The sequence below is a fragment of the Colossoma macropomum genome, unplaced genomic scaffold, assembly GCF_904425465.1.
Source record: "Colossoma macropomum unplaced genomic scaffold, Colossoma_macropomum, whole genome shotgun sequence".
Lineage (NCBI taxonomy): Eukaryota > Metazoa > Chordata > Actinopteri > Characiformes > Serrasalmidae > Colossoma > Colossoma macropomum.
In genome coordinates, this window is record NW_023494785.1 from 5,921,971 (window position 1) to 5,938,675 (window position 16,705).

The following is a 16,705-nucleotide window of genomic DNA, read 5'->3' on the forward strand; positions in this document are numbered from 1 at the left end:
CTGTTCCCTACATTAGAACACTATTATAGAGAACAGAAATGGTCTCTAATCACTTCCCTACATTAGAACACTATTACAGAGAACAGGAACAATGTCTAATCACTGTTCCCTACATTAGAACATTATTATAGAGAACAGAAATGGTCCCTAATCACTGCTCCCTGTATTAGAACACTATATAGAACATTGTTATAGAGTACAGGAATGTTCCCTAATCTCTGTTCCATATGTTAGAACACTATTATAGAGAACAGCAATGGTCCCTAATCACTATTCCCTGTATTACAACACAATATAGAGAACACTATTATAGAGAATAGGAGTGGTGTCTAATCACTGTTCCCTACATTAGAACACTATTATAGAGAACAAATGGTCTTGAATCACTATTCTCTACATTAAAACACTATGATAGAGAACAGAAATAGTCCCTAATTACTATTCCCTACATTAGAACACTATTATGGAGAACACAAATGGTCTCGAATCACCATTCCTTACATTGGAGCACCGTTATAGAGAACAGAAATGGTCCCTAATCACTGTTCCCTACATTAGAACACTATTATAGAGAACAGAAATGGTCCCTAATTACTGTTCCCTACATTAGAACACCATTATAGAGATCAGAAATGGTCTCTGATCACTATTCTTGCAGTGTACTGAGGGATTGTAAGAGTGATATTCTGTACTGTGTTTGGAGTTTGAAATAAGATGCTGTATAGTGATCACAGCAGTGTTTCGGGTGTAGCCTGGGTGTATTGATAAAAAAAAAAAAAACAATACAGATGGTGGATTTTTTTCTTTTTTCATAGCTGCACAGGATGCAAATCAGCTTGGTGTGTCAGTATTGCACTTGAATCTCCCTGAGTAGAAATGCGTGTGTTATAAATTAAGGCCATAGTTCTGTCGAGGTTCGTCATATCTGCCATTTCCACATGTCCGGTCTTGTGCTCTGCATGTTTTGCCAGAACTTCCAGCTCTGCCACTGCCTTGAGCTCTTATGTCACAACTTAGGATGAAGAACCAGTGGGATCCACCAACAGGCTTCATGTTGACTGATTGTTAGTCAGATTGTTTGTTTAAATATTATTGAAATGTGAATTTTGTGATGGCAAATCTCATGGAAAAATTGCGCAATTTGTGATTTACTTGTTGTAGTTTGTGTTGTGGCAAATGGGGTGGACGACATGATTAAAGGAGCACTATACGATTCTGAAGGATGATTGTTGATATTTGAACTCGACAGCAAAACAAACACATCCCTCCCTTCACTGCTCCTTTGAAAACTCCGCCCTCAAACTCATGTCGAGGCCAACACACTTGTTTAGATCTTTGTGGCCATAAAACCATTCGCAGACGTTGCACAGATGAATCCCGTGATACAACGTTAGAGTGAACAGTCACACAGTAAGTAATGTAACAGTTGCCGCTGTGATGCCAACCAGCTGCTATCACGAACATTCGTAAACAGGACAAACCAATACTTAGCTGTTGATTGTATGAAACAGCAAAAATGAGAACATTACCCTGTCCAGCAGGAGCGACCTCCTCATCCCTTTTCATGCATTTCAGCTCTCAAATTGTGCACACACTCTGTGTGGGTGGTCACTGTCTGGGGAGGGCAAAACAAAGCGTGGGGAGGGCCGACGTTTTCACAGGGCGGGTCTAACAAGCATGCACAGCCAGACTGACTATGAAAACAAAAAAACACAGAAGCTCAGATTACCGCACACACTGAAGTGGCGGGACTTCATTCTCTGCTCAGGATACCATTGCTCTGCTATATCTTTACATAGAAAACAGTTGCTTGCTGCTATGTTAATGTTTAAAATGTTGTATATATCACCTTTAAAAATATATCATAATACTTCAAAAACCTTCATGATGCACAGTAAGAAGCACAATATTTAATTTGATACTTTTCGCATATTGAGCTTTGTGCTGCTAATTAAGCTCTCGGTGTGACGAAACTTGCAGTTGGTTAGTGTTTGATATCCATGATGTGCTCATAGAAACAAATTGTGATGTAATTTAATAATATAACGACAAAGTGGTGAAGTACGTGTCCTATGAAAACCATAAGCATATTCATATGACTTGCAGGGAGGCTCTAATTGAGTAGTGTAGTATATAATGAAGTTTCAAGTTTGTCATTTGCACAACATGTCAGGACAGTCATGCATTGAAGTGCTTGTGGTGAGGCTCAGATAATCACTCTACGGCAGGGCAGCATTAAATACATAGTAAAAACAGTGCAGACTAAAAGTAAAAATACAAAAAGAAAATAGTGAAACTGAAATATATTAAATATACACAAAATATACACAACATACAGAGACAGGAGACTCTGCTATGTACAAATTAATCAAACAAGGGATAATCTGAGAAGAATATGTACATTTTAAAGTGACTAAAAATTGCAAAATGGTACTTGAGACACTTTTTTGGACTGTGATTATATAATAAAAGAACATTGTTATAATGTCTCTTATAAAAGGCGTGTTTTATCTGTCGATCTAGGTGGGCTCTTTGTGTTGTGGCAAATAGGGGTGGTTGCCCTCTGCTGTTCAATGCCCCCTGGGTGCCCCCTGGTAATGTTAACCTTTGCCTTTACTGATAAGGGTCAAAATCTGATGATGCCAGAGATGATGATGTCAGGCCATGGCTTTAATTAGCTGAGATGAAGTAATTAAAGCTCATGCCGGTTATTGATTGAACGGACCTGCAGGGAACGCTGACGTGTCCTTGCGTATCTTCATTCACCTGGGTTTATTCTGTATGTGAGTTTATTAATGAGGAATCTGATTTACTTTGAATCTGGGCCTGAGGGGTCTCAGTGAAGTCTGTATAGAGTGCCCTGCTTTTGATTTATGAGCCCCCCTCCGTTCCCATTTCCTGAAATTCTGGTTTAGGTACGGGAGGTAAATTAAGAGCCAAGAGCACTGCCTGTGTTTGTTTATTAATTTGCTTTTGCCCTACCGGGGATCGTTTCGGCTCGGCGTAACAAGAGTGGTGCTTGCAAATATGTTGCCATGGCGATGCCTGGCTCACTCTGTGCCGTTCCTGAAGTATGCCTTCACAGGGAGAGAGAGGGATGGATGGATGGATGAATCATTGACCGGAAGAACAAGTTTTTTTTTTCCCCAATGCTGAATATTGAAGCTTAGTGATCTGATATTTTTTTCTTTAAAAAGCTTTAAAATTGATCTGTTTTTAATTGAAAGACTTCATTTCAGATTAGTAGGCTGTCATGACGAAAGACGTCAATCACGGAAAGAACTGTATCACAGTAGAGTGAGGTCAATTTCAGGATTGATTCGTTACCGATCTGGATCACATTCATTGTTTTTCCCCCCTCAGATATCTGATCTAGCATTTTCTGCTGATATCGGCTGATACCTGGTATTGCATCGGTTATTTAAAGAGTAACGGCACTGCCCTAGTTTCAGAGAACTCCACCCCTTTGTTCAGCTTTGAAATTGGCTTAGAAATGAGAGGGACACTTTGGACCGTTTGGGAGGGGAAGAGGTTGGACGCTACAACACAAAAAACTTAGAAGGAGAAAGTCTTACTGCTCCTTCTCAATCATCTGAAAGCTGCACTATGTAAGCTTTTTGAAAGCAGTAGCTTTACTGGATCAGGAGGAAAAAACAGGCTAAAATATGGTGAGCGTGCGCTGCTGTGAGTCACCCTGTAAAACCTGAAATAATAATTTAAAAGTCAAAAGCGCTGTGTCGGATTTTGCAGTTTTTTAGACCACGTCATACGTCAGACCATATTAACGTCACGCGCACAGGCCCAACAAGAAGGTCCTGCTCGATGTTTAGGTCTCAAAGTCAACATTATACTGATGAAGATTTGATTACAGTATTAGATAATTTAAATTCTCCTTCATCTCACTCAAATATTAGATTTGTCCACTCGCAAAAGGGGTTTGGAGCACAAGTACTTATGTGCAATTACACATTTCCACCAGAGAGGTCTCCAAATCCCCAAAACATACATAGCGTAGCTTTAATTTAACTGTGACCCATATGTAGCCTGTTAACACGACTACAGTAGTGCTGATGATGCACAGTCCGGCCTTTCTGTTAATCTCAACACACGAACACAAAGAGACAGAAGAAGAGGGAGAAACAAGCAGAATGAAACGGGGAGGGATGAATATAATGGGTGGGATTATTTTAGCATGGAGATAGATCTGAACTCATCTTGTGTTGATGTCAGGTAAATCCAGTGTGGGGAAGCACTTACATCATTGTTCACTTGGTGCTGATATAACCCTGAAAACCCCATAAATGGGCTAGCAGAAATTCACATTACTGCAGCTGTGTTTTTTTTTCTGATATAAACAGAGGAAACAGGTGAAAATACATATTAGGTTGTTTCATTTTTCATGAATTATTTGTGATTTGGTGTGCCAGTAGGAGAGTAACAACAACAAGGCTGATGTCATTTATTATTATAAAGCTGTATATGCTTATATGTGGAAAAACATGGCTTTGGGGTGTATTTACTCTCTTTTTTTTTCCTCACTAATTTAGTTATTTTAATTTGAATGTAGCAGTTCTGCTATTGATATTTGTACAAGAAAGCACTAAAATAACAGTTTTGGGCATATATTTCATTTTTATTTGTCTTTTATTTTTGATGAGTAAAACAACCAAAAACATGAAACTGGCTACAAAAATGAGCTACAACATCTGTAGCAGTCCAGAGCTTTTTATTGAAGAAGGGCAGAAATTGAACTGGAAAACTGAAAAGTCCATCAGTCTAGTACTAAGAGCTGAGTGCTGAGTTCATCTGTTCTCTGATAAAGAAATTAAATGTGTTCTGATTTGGTTATAGTTATTACACAAACTAGTATATTGAAAAGCAGAACTTTTCTAGGAATGTGAGTCACTTTGCCAAAAATTTTAAGTGCGTTTTCACAGCTTGCTTGAAAGAGTCGTAAGGTTGAGTATTTTAATTTGATGCCAGTGGCGCCTCAAGACTTCCTGATATTCAAGGCTGTCTTGACAGTGATGACCAAATATTCAGCCTTTTGTGTATAATTCCCCCCAGTGTACATATTTGCTTGACTGAGTGATTTGTGTGGGTTTTCAGTGGATGAGGTCTGTAACCTTACGTGCTTTCTGTCCTCACAGAAGTCTTCATGGCTGTTGAGGAGGAGGTTTCTGTGGAGCCAGAGACCACCGCTGTTGCTGTTCCTGAAGAGCCAACAGAGTCTCCATCAGGTAGATATCTCTTACCTCTTTCTGTCCCATGGAGTGCCCATCACTGCTTTAGATCTGCTGAAAAGTTTAGTTCCAGCTGTAATGTTTAATTCCTGATGTGGAGCAAGCTACACGGCCCAACTAACGTTTTGGGGCACATTGATTTCTGGTGAAATTAAAATTTTCTCAGCGTTACTTTTCAGTTAAGTACTAAAAAACACTTGCGCATGATCTGTAATATAAAACAGCTGTTTACTAGTCCTTTGTCTGTTCAGGGACTAAACTCTATAGGCAGGTAGACCTCTGATGGATTCTGCTGAGCTCTTCCACTCTCATTCAAGCGTGCTGTGTAATGCCCTTGATAATAGTGTGTTTACTGCTTCTTAACCTCTGATTCTCCAGGGTATATTTTGGTTTTTCCATCTGAATTTACACAACCAAATCGTAAGGCAAATTATTCAGTAACTGCATGAAATTAAATGTAAATGTTTATTTTATTTATTTATTTTGTTTATTTAGCCAAAAATCTTAGACGCTCTTTGTATTTTATAAAAATAATTTTTACAGAGCAGATCACTGAAGAGACGCCATCTGTTTATAGTTTATAGCCCAGATTTGTGGAAAAATGGGTCGACTTTCAGTAGACAAAAAATTGTGAGTTCAGCTTCTTTTATTATAAGGGTTTAAAATGACATCACCCATCTATTTGACTGGAAAGAAGACAGTTACGGCTCTCATATGACATCCAGCTTTTGAATGTAGCTTATGAAATATGAAAGTTATGAAGAATATGACACAGTGTGTTTCGGAACCACCGGTGGTCTCAAGGAGTTCAAAAGTTTAAAGTTGTTGCAACATTTTAACTTAAACAGTTTTCATAGTGCTTTCACATTGTTTTTGGGTAGATACTAAAGCCTGACCTAATGTCACCCCATTTTCAGTAAAGTTTTTGCTGATACTTAAAACTGCAGGTTGTCAATGTTGGTAAAAGTAATACTGATAATGTGCCGGTTATGAGCCGCATGTTTTGGTCGTGGCATTGCCAGGATTCGCACTCACCGTTTCAGCTCGGTGTGAGTTATCACCCCTAAAGTACCTCACAGTAATACAGGCTGAACTGATACATTTGCACATAAAATACCATCATGGTGAAAAAAACTAAATCTTTGTAAATTATATCCCAACCCAACTTGTAGTATGTAGAAAAGTTGAATATGAAAGATGAAAGGCAATTAACAGAAACCAGTAAATACTGTGTAGATCCATCCCAGACTGAGCTTCTCTCTCTGATTATTAAAGAGTGTAAGAAGTGTGAAAATTGAAAACTGACAGCCATATCAGTCAGCATAGCACTGGGTATGTAAAATAATTGTAGTGCAAAATTAAAATCTGAAGTTTGAAAATAAATGAGACAGTATTATCTGAATTGTTATCCCCTTAAATTTGGTATTGGCCACAGATTTTTCCTCTCAGTCAAGCCCTACTGTGTGCAGTATAGTACCAAAGTTGGGACACACCTGTTTGAATGTATGCTTTTCATAATATTGAAGACATGTATAAAGGCTTATGCTTAAATGTTTGGGATTTGTTTCCAAGTTCGATATAGGTTTTGAAGTTGATGTCTGTCTGTAAATGAGTTCCAAGATAAAAATTGAACTGCTGTACCACCAAGAAGTTATCATCAGCTAACAAGGCTGCTCACGGGGCTGCTGAGAGTGCATGATGTTGCATCAAAGCAGAGTTAGGAATGCTTTCATTTTACAATATGTTTATTTTATTATTATTATTTTTTTTATACTTTTTTTGGTCACTGCATGATCTCATGTGTTGGTTTATAATTCTGATGTCATCTGCTCTAAAATATGGGGAAAAATACTAAAAATAAAGAAACTCACAAGATAGTAATAAACAAAAATAAACAAGATAATAATAAACAATAAGAGAAAGGGAGCAACAGACAGCAAAAACAAAGATGAAGTAAGAGACATGAAGAGTAAAAGTGATCATAGGTACAGTCATCACAGACGAAATCAATAGGAGGAAGTGTCTGTGTTCAATGCAACCCTTGCAGAAAATCCAAAATACGCAACACAAGTTTGCCGTGTTTCAACAGTCATGTGTTTAGCATGGTTAAGTCACACAGCAGTACGTTCAAGTTCTGCTATATTAAGTAAATTAACAGCCCAGAATGATTCCAAGTGAAGTCCAGGTGTGATCCAGTTTTGTAGGATTGTCTTTTTAACAGCAGGAAATTCAGAAAACGATAGTTCACTCTGTATAACTTTTAACCCCATATTGGAGTCGTCATTGCGGAGACAAACATGGGTCATAAAATAAAGAAGAAACTCTGAGTAGAGGTCTCCAAACTTTTGAATGGTACTCTATGTGTAATCACCATGGCCTTGAACCAAATTGAACTGAATGAGGAATGAATTCAGATTGAATTGTAAATTCTTTAATTCTCTGTACCCTTTTCAGCTGTTGAGGCCGCCCAGGAGATCCAGGTGACGGTGACTTTGACAGAGGGTCCTTCGTCTCCCCAGCACTCGTCAGCTTTATCGGCCGTTTCTCCGCTCTCCTCCCAGAGTTCCACGGCTGTGGTGGAGCGTGATGACGAGGGATCGCATGATGCCATCACGACAAGGGAAACGGGGAAGGGGGAAGAGAACGCTCAGCTACCCGAGCCTGAGGAGCCAGAACCCAGCATGGACGCTCCAAAGGCTCTTTTCGCTTCGCCTACCAAAGAAACCTGCCCTGAGCTTTCTCTTTCCCCTTCTCCGTCCCCAGCAGCCCGGGCGGAGCCCATGGACACGTGTCCGTCAGCACCAGAGGCTTCAGAGGAAGCTGTGGAGGAGAATGTTGGTGAATCAGTGGTTCCACACTCGGTGGAGGATAATATCGGTCCGGAGCTGCAGGAGCGTCCTCGACCAGAGGAGGAAGAGGAAGAAGTTGTATCCGAGCCACCTTCCGCTTTACCCGAGGAGGGCAGCGTCCCGCCAGCCTCGGAGAGAAGCCCCACTCTGGAGATGGACACCACGCCAGCCAGCGAGTTAAGCTTCTCTGGCTTTAGCTCTCCGGCTGGTGAGGAAAAGAGTTTAGGCTTAAAACGCTCGCCAGGATTGTCCCCTGATGGCTCAGGCAAGCTGTCCCAGTCCCCCTTCTCCACAGAGGCTTCTCCCAGAGAGACGCCCACGCATGCTCAGAATCAGCCTGGCTACGGCCCTCCGGTGCCCCCTGTTGCCTTCTTTACTCTAACCCCCAAAATAGGTATGGGCAAGCCAGCCATCTCCAAAAGGAAGTTTTCTCCAGCAAGACCTCGAGTGAAGCAGGTAAGGGCTGAGTTATACTCCTCCGCCTCAGAATATGTGAACATGGTGTCGTTTGCATAGCTGGGTGTCTGCCAACGTACTTGTACATGACGTTAATGTGTACTGAACCAGAATATTAAGGAAATGAAGAAGAAACGTCTTCCCTGGGAGAAGTCTTAAATTGTGTTGCGCTAGAGATGTTTCGAATGTTTGAGTAGAGGTTGTATGAATGCCTATACACTGCTGAAGTCGTGCTGGTGTCAGGAACTCCAGGGATATCATCAGAATCTCTAAATTACAAGGTCATTTAGCAGTTAAAATACACAAATCCATGCTATAAGAAAGCTAACACTCCTGCGCACTGAAATGACGTGACATAAAAGTGAAGTTAATGAAACGAAGTAATGAAGACAAAAGGAAATCGCTGAACATGCTGTTGTAAATATAATTTAGATCATAATAATTACTTAGTTTTTTTATACCATTCATGTGGGCTGATCACTGTCAGGAGGAGGCCTTAAACAAACGACACAGTGATGTGGAGTTCTGTTTAACAAACGGTGCGCACAGTACATACTCAAACAACCGCCATGGTTTTGGCCAAAAGGATGTTGATTTTGCTTCAAAACATGCAAAGAATGTGCTTAAGTCTGTTAATAAACTCCAACACCAGCTACTAGGTTTGCAACATCTTGCCGCATGACAACTTTTCAGTGTTGCTCGCCGGAGCGGGTGGAAAATCTGACCCCTTCAGGCAGGAGCGGGCCGAAGCACGCGTGAAGAGAAATAATGAATAACCTAAATAAAGTAGAACATCACAGATCACGTGACCTACACACACATTCTTCCTCCCAGAGCAAATCAGCTCAAAACAAACGGGCATTAACGTCACCTAGTAAATAGAGAGTTAACAGTGACTGTGATGTAAACAACAGTAACAGAGCCATCAGAACAGTGTAGTTAAGAGCCAATAGAGCAAACAAACAATGTAAACGAACAAGTCAGCATTTACTAAAAAACAGAGCAGCACAACCACCGCCAGCCAAAACAAGTGAGCCGAGAGGCTGCTGAACGAAGTCCCGCCCCCTCTTGGTCCGATCGGGATCTCTTGATTGGTCAGAAGGAGACAGCGTGACACATCGATCCACCTATAAGTGTATATAGGTAAAACAGAGAGAGAGTAGTTTAGTTCCTGCTTTGTGTTTACTGGGAATAAACAGTGTTTGAAGTTACTTCCCAGTGAGCCTGATGACCATGACTGCTGTTATTTCAGCAGAGGATAATATATTTGTGATTAGACTGTGTCAGATATTGGATGTCGGTTTGCTTTGATGGAACTGCGCGGGTGGGAGCGGGACAAAGCGTTTTGGTTGCAGTCAGGAGCAATGATTCCGATTTCCTGCGGGATGAAATCTGGCAAGAGCCGGACTGAAAAGACAGTCCCGCCCAGACCTTTACTGTAGGGTACTACTGACAAAGTCTGTTCAGTGCACAACTGTGTTAGCTTTCATGTAGCAATATTCATATTTTGGCTCTTAAATGGCCTCGTAATTTTGAGGATCTGATGATATTCGGGGGGAAAATGTGTGTACAGCTTTTTTTTGGTTCATTTTTCTCATAGAGAAGCTTAGACCTGGAGTTCACAGTGACGACACCACTTCGGTCCTCAGAATGTTTCCTGTTTAGCTCTGTTTTTGGGGCTTGTTCCAGGCCTTGTTCCATCCCCAGTGCTTCTCTGCTCAGCCAGTCGGCGCTGTACAGCTCTGTGGATTCACTCGACGAGTAGTTGGTTTGGGAGGTTCTCTGTTCTCTGCATCTCTACACAAATACGCTGCCGCACACCTTCGTGGAAGTATAAATCAGCCTTGAGCCGATGCCGTTGGCCCTTGTGCCTCGAGCCCCGGCTCTGGCTCCGTTCCCCAGGGCGGCTGGTTCTTAGGGAGCCGCGTTCCTCTGTCTGATCCACGTTTGCAGCCGTGCAGTAATTATTCCCTTTTTGCTGTTGCACAGTCACATTGATTAGTGTCAGAGTGGAGGGTGTATTAATTAATGTGGAAAGGCTCTTGCTGTTCTCTAGCTCTCTCTCTCTCGCTCTCTCTCTCTCTCTCTCTCTCGCTCTCGCTCTCTCACTTGCTCGCTCGCTCTTGCTCTCTCTCGCGCTCTCTCGCACTCTGACTCGCTCACTCTCTCTGTCTTGCTCTCTCTTGCGCTCTCACTGTGTCTCTCTCACTCTCTCTCTCTCTCCCTCTCCCGCCCTCTCTCACTGTCTCACCCTCTCCTAGTCTCTCACTCTTGCTCTCACTCAATTTTGCTCTATCTTGCTTGTTCGCTCGCTCTCTCTTTTTCTCTCTCTTGCACTCGCTCTTTCTTCCTCGCACGCTCGCTCCTTCTTTCTCTTGCTCTCTCTCTCTCTCATGAGCACACTCTCGCTCTTTCTTGCTCTTGCGCCCGCTCTTTCTCTCTCGCTCACTGTCTCGCCTCTCATAATCTCTCACTCTTTTGCTGTCCCTTATTCTGCTCTCGCTTGCTCACTCTCTCTCTGTCTTTCTTTCTCTCTCGCACTCACTCTTTCTTCCTCTCGCGCTCGCTTCTCTCTCTCTCTTTTGCTTCCACTCTCTTGCTTGCTCTCGCTCTGTCTCTCTCTCTCTCTCTCTCTCTCTCTCTCTCTCTCTCCCCTGGTCTCTCACTCTCTTGCTGTCTCTCATTTTTGCTCTCTTGCTCGCTCGCTCGCTCTCTTTCTTCCTCTCGCATTCTTTCTACCTCTTGCTCTCTCGCTCTCCATCTCTTGCTCTCACTCTCTAGCTCTTAGTTTCTCTCTCTCTTGCTCATTCTCTCTGTCCCTCTCTCTCTTTCTCTTTAGCTCACATGCCCTTTCTGTCTCTCTCACTCACTGTGTCTCTTCTGTTGTTTTTTGCACTCTTTCTTTCTCTCTAGCTCTTGTCTCACTCCATCTTTCTGTCTCTCAATATTTTGAGATCTCGTGCTCTTTCTTGCTCTCCCGCATGCTTTCTCTCGCTTTATTGCTCTGTCTTTTCTGCTCTCTCTCTCTCTCTCTCTCTGTCTCTCAGTCTCTTTTGCGTTCACTCTCTGTAGCTCCTTCTGTATTGCTCTCTGTAGCTCTCTCTCTCTCTCTCTCCCCCCAGAGACCCCCCTCCGCTCCTCTCTCTGGAGTGCATAACTGAGAATAACCCTGCGGAGCAGGAGGGGGTGGGGGATGGGAGTTGGCGCTGGTGCCAAGGGTTTGATGCTAGGGGAACATAAAGGAGCCTTTTTGGAGGTGTATAATTCGGATAACTATTCAGTGAGCTGGAAAGCACGACACAAACCCATTTCCACTCGGAGCTTGGGAACAGGGAGGATGCTGAGTGCTCTCCTTTTTAGGGCCGTCCAAGTTGTCAGAAATCTAAATTAAACTTGGCAACGTGGGATCTCTCTCTGGCCCAGTAGAGTAAACTTCAAACTATGATTAAGCCTTGTTTTCTTGAAAAAGCTGAAGATTAAGGGTTGTTTATTTTCCAGGTACTTTGTTTGGGGAAAAGTCTCAGAGTTTAGTCACCTTGTCGTTTGACTTTGAGGAAAGTTTCTGCTCGTTTATAGTGTTCAGAAGTGTCTGAGCCTGTGGGTGTAGTTGTAGCTGATACACCAGATTGGTGTTGACACCAGTACTGTCCATATTAAACGGACTGATTGGTGGCGAAACTGATCCACATCAGTACTGTTTCTTAGATGGAAGAGTGTCATTCCAAAACACATCATCAAATTCCTGTTTTTATTAATGGAACAAAATGCTCTACATACAGTTAATAATTGACGGGCACTTATATGTTAAAGGGGATAAAACGTCAAAATTAAAGCCCCTCTAAATTTAGGATGTGCAGTCTGACTAGTTTTGATTTGAGTATCCGTAAATGTTCATGAACAGATATTTGTTGAACTGCAGAGAAGGATAAACATATTGGAAAACAAAAAAAAGGATTTAATCTGAAATTAATGTAGAACTTTACCTCAGCTTTTTAGGTCATCAGCACTGGTGCTGCACAAAAAATGTGCATTGCACTGAGGAACTCAAAACGTGCTGTAACTACAGCTAACCGGTACAACACTAGATGCTGATGGAGACTCGTTGTCTTCTACAGATATTTTTCCTCTTTTAGTGGACAGTGTAATATGTTAGTTTGTCAGAGACATATATTTTGATTGTTTTTGGACCTCACATCTGCCTAGCCCAGGGGTCGGAAACCCAAATGTTAAGAAGAGCCATTTTGTCCTTTCAACAAAAATCAAACCAACTTGGGAGCCTCAACATTTAATGTCCATTTTACCATCTTGGTTATGAGTATGTCTCAGTATGTGCTGATGTCCTAGTATAGACTAAAAATATTAACAAAAACACAGACTTACTTTGCTCTGCTTTAAGCTTTAGCTCAGCTATAGCTGCTTTTCTAAAAGTAGAACAGTTTCTTGTAAAATGTCAGCGATTGATTTTGATGAGGCTGAAGTCAGTTTCTCGTTCGCCAGCTTTTTGTTAGAATTTTCCCGTTCCACCTTAAATCCTGCCTGAGGCGCCAGAATGTAATTGCTGCACCATTTAAGGTGGAAAGGGACAATTTGAATGAGAAGCTGGCGAACAAGAAACTGACTTCAGCCTCATGACCTTTTAGTTTTTGACAGTTTCTCGTTGCAGATTAAATCAGGAAACCAGCTGGATTATTTTATTTTAATTTCTGCTGTGGAGCCGCAACAGGGCGGTAAACGAGCCGCATGTTGCCGACCCCTGACCTAGCCTGTTTGGCAGTAAAAGCCATGCTTTCTCTGCCTTCTCAGTCACGTCCTTAACAACGATTTCCTTTCCACAGCACCCGTTTTAAAGCACTTGCGTTTCGGAATAGCAAAATATACTTGCAAATGCAAGCAAAACGTTAATGTTTTATACTCATGTTAAAGCACATTGTTGGTGTTACACTGATTTGTTGGTCTGTGTATTTTTTCCCTCTTTCCGTGATGAAATGTAGTACTTGAATAGTTTCAGTACTTGATTACTGGCACCTCAAACACTTACGAGTGCAGGGAGTACCCATGCATATCCCTGCTCTAAACCATGTGTGGCGTAGCACGTCAGAATGAAAGCGCCACGCAGGAGAGCTTCCTCAGTGAACATCTTTCAGACCTTAACATTTTTACCATTTACCAATTAAATATGTCAGAGTTTTGGGTGTCTTTGAGATAAGAAGATGATAAGAAGTCTAGAGTGATTAAAAATTAATTATAAGAATATGAAATACTCGTCCAGGTGCCTCAGTTTAAAAATCCTTAATTACCAAAATTTGGTGAAATGGCTGTGTTATGTTTTGGAATGAGCTCTTCAGTTTTAACAGTGCATTATATGAAGTGTGTAGACCTTAAATTGAAGAAGAATAATAAGTAAAGCTGATATGAGATCGGCACTCGTTAACGGCCGATACCATGGATCAGAATTGTTATTGGGAGAGAAAGGTCTGGATTGGTGCATCGCTGGTCATGCAGGCTCTGTGGTGCTTATTGTGAACGCTGTAATTTCTCTTCACTCCCGTTCCTCCTTTTCCCATCTGTCTCTCTCTGGAGGACGCTCTTTCTTAGCGTAGTGTAATTTGAAGGGTGGTCATCTGTCGTGGGGTTCTGCTGGGATTTCCTGTTTGGTGTATATGAGTACGTGCACTCCTCTGTGTTCTCCTCTGTATGTGTGTTTGAGAGAGAGAGAGGCTCAACGTGTTTTGTTGTGCAGATGAGATTCTAGAGAACAACACTTCCTTGAACCCACCCCCCCTGCTGACTTGCTTTGTACCCCACAGAAGAGACTGAAGCATGTTTTGGGGGCTGATTTTGCTGGAAGTTTCAGATTCTTTAGTGCGAAACTCGAGAATTGGCACTGAGGCCTGTTGCTTTACTATTCTACTGAGTTTTATTAGTTTTATTCCAGTGGTCTTTACAGGGGAATAAAGGCACGTCCCAATCCAGTCATGAGCCTCTACGTTTATTTATTTATTTTAGGCTGGTCTTATGTCAAAAAACGTTAAACTTAGCTCACGCGAGGGCTCCCGACTGACGCAGCCGTCTAAGCATAGGCTCATCTCCCTATCGCTGGGAGATTGAACATTCCTGGTGAGAGCCTTCTGTGATTGGGAGTATCTCTGTGGTTGGATAGGCTGGCCCTCCCTCTCCCCCATCACTCAGCATGATGCTAGCCAGTGTGAGTGTGTGTTAGCTGACTTAACATTGACAGTGTCCTCTTAAGTGTGTTGAGCTGTCCAGTGATGTTTGAGAAGATACGATGGGGCGTCACGTCTCAGGAAGCACATTTTCGCAATAACAGATCTGCTGTTTGTTTTAAACTTGGTTTAAAACTGTTTAAATAGGAAACATTGCCCGATGCCTTACGTGTCACACCAGGCACATAATGAAAACGAAGACGAAATTGAAAGTGAATTTTACTGTGGCATTTTTAAATAACTGCCAGCCTAGCAAATCTTAATTGGATGGGTTTTATGGGCTTCACTGTACTTCTAGTATAAAATTTGTGGCTGTATTTACAACCCCATTTCTAAAAAATTTGCGACGCTGGGCAGAATGTAAATAAAAATAGAATGCAATGATATGCAAATCACATGAACCATATTTTTAAAGGAAAATACTACAACATATCAGATGTTAAAACTGAGAAATGTTATTGTTTTTTGAAAAATATATGTTCATTATAGGGTTTAAATGATTTGCACCTCATTGCATTTTGTTTTTATTTACATTTTGCACAGCGTCCCAACTCTTTTGGAAATGGGGTTGTACAAAACTTCGAATATTGGCTCGTACCCAGTATCTGCAGATACTAAAAGCACTGGAATCAGACTCAGGCACAAACGCAGTTGATTGGGACATGCCTGTTTGATGTTTCTCTGTTTTGGGGGTTGCTGATTGAAGTTTTGGGCTCTTTGTTAGTACCAGAGGTGAATAAGAGAAGACGGAACAGATGAGCCGACACTGCTCTGAGTCTCAGTCTGTTGGACAGCCTGATGCTATCCCAGCGGTCAGTTGGTTAAGTCAGCGTTTCCCAATCACATTTTAGCTCTATTTGAGCTCTCAGTGTAACTGTATGAGGTATTTGTTGTTCTTGACTGCTGGGGAGCTGGGAAAAAGCAACAGGTGGATGTGGAAGTCCTGAGGACTGGATTGTGAATCACTTATGCAGAAGAGTAAGTAACACCACGTTGACCCAGGCTATTTCCAAGAGTTATCAGAGACATTATAAATGAGGAGACAGTTCACTGGTTAGAAAAATGAATGGGAACGCTTGTAATGTTCATGTCTTTTCATGGTGAAACTGAAAGTGAGAGTGATCCAGCTTTGTTGCGGAGGATTTTGCAGCAGCCAGGGAAAAATGAAATATTGTTTTTTGGGCCAAACTCTAAAATTTATACGTTTTTTGTTCGATTTTACCAGTGATTGCAAACGTTTTTGAAACATTACTGTGGCTTTTGCTTTCTTTTACTTTTGGCCGTGACTTCTGCCAAGTGGACAGACATTCCTATACAAACTTTGTGTCAGTCGCAGTAGAATTTGATGGGAGAAATGATGCATGAGGACACCACACTGAAACTCCTGCTCTGCCAGCTTTTGCATGGCCATTTTTACGCACTACCACTGCGATAGTATCACTCAGCATTTACTCTTTCATTCTTTTTCTGTTTAAAAAAAAAAAGATGCGTTTGCTTTTCCTCTTATTCTCACGTTGTCATTATTGTTAACTGTTTTTTTTCCCTTCATTGTACTGATGTAACTCTGCTGTTGGGCTTTTTTCCATTGTTTTTCTTTCACAGGCATGTGCCTGAAGTTGGCATGGAGATATTTCTGTTTCATAGTGCCTCTGTACTCACCCCCCCGCCCCCTTTACACGTGTTTCCCCTTTTTATAAAAGCACTTTTAAGTTGATCTTGTGCTTGAGGGAATGGTATTTTGTATCCAGCAGTTTCATTAAGTGCCTGACATGAAAATGGAAGTTTGGGACAAATCTATACATGAGAGAAGAAGAAAAATCGAGAGAGAGAGAGAAAGGAGAACAAACCCTCCAACCTTCTGCCGTTATTTATTATTTATAAAGCTGAAATAATTTTCACTTTGCAAAACAAAAAAAAGCCTCGCAGTGATTGT

The 16,705-nt window shown here is 41.6% G+C and overlaps 1 protein-coding gene across 3 annotated transcripts in view; it reads left to right on the forward strand.

The window, feature by feature from the left end:
• kmt2ca (lysine (K)-specific methyltransferase 2Ca) overlaps positions 1-16,705 on the forward strand; it is a 249,803-nt gene that overhangs the window by 161,371 nt on the left and 71,727 nt on the right. For all 3 annotated transcript variants that reach the window (XM_036581780.1, XM_036581798.1, XM_036581789.1), the window contains exons 13-14: positions 5,151-5,240; positions 7,698-8,548. In XM_036581780.1, the coding sequence (XP_036437673.1) occupies positions 5,151-5,240; positions 7,698-8,548 (941 nt within the window). The remainder of the gene's footprint in view (positions 1-5,150; positions 5,241-7,697; positions 8,549-16,705) is intronic.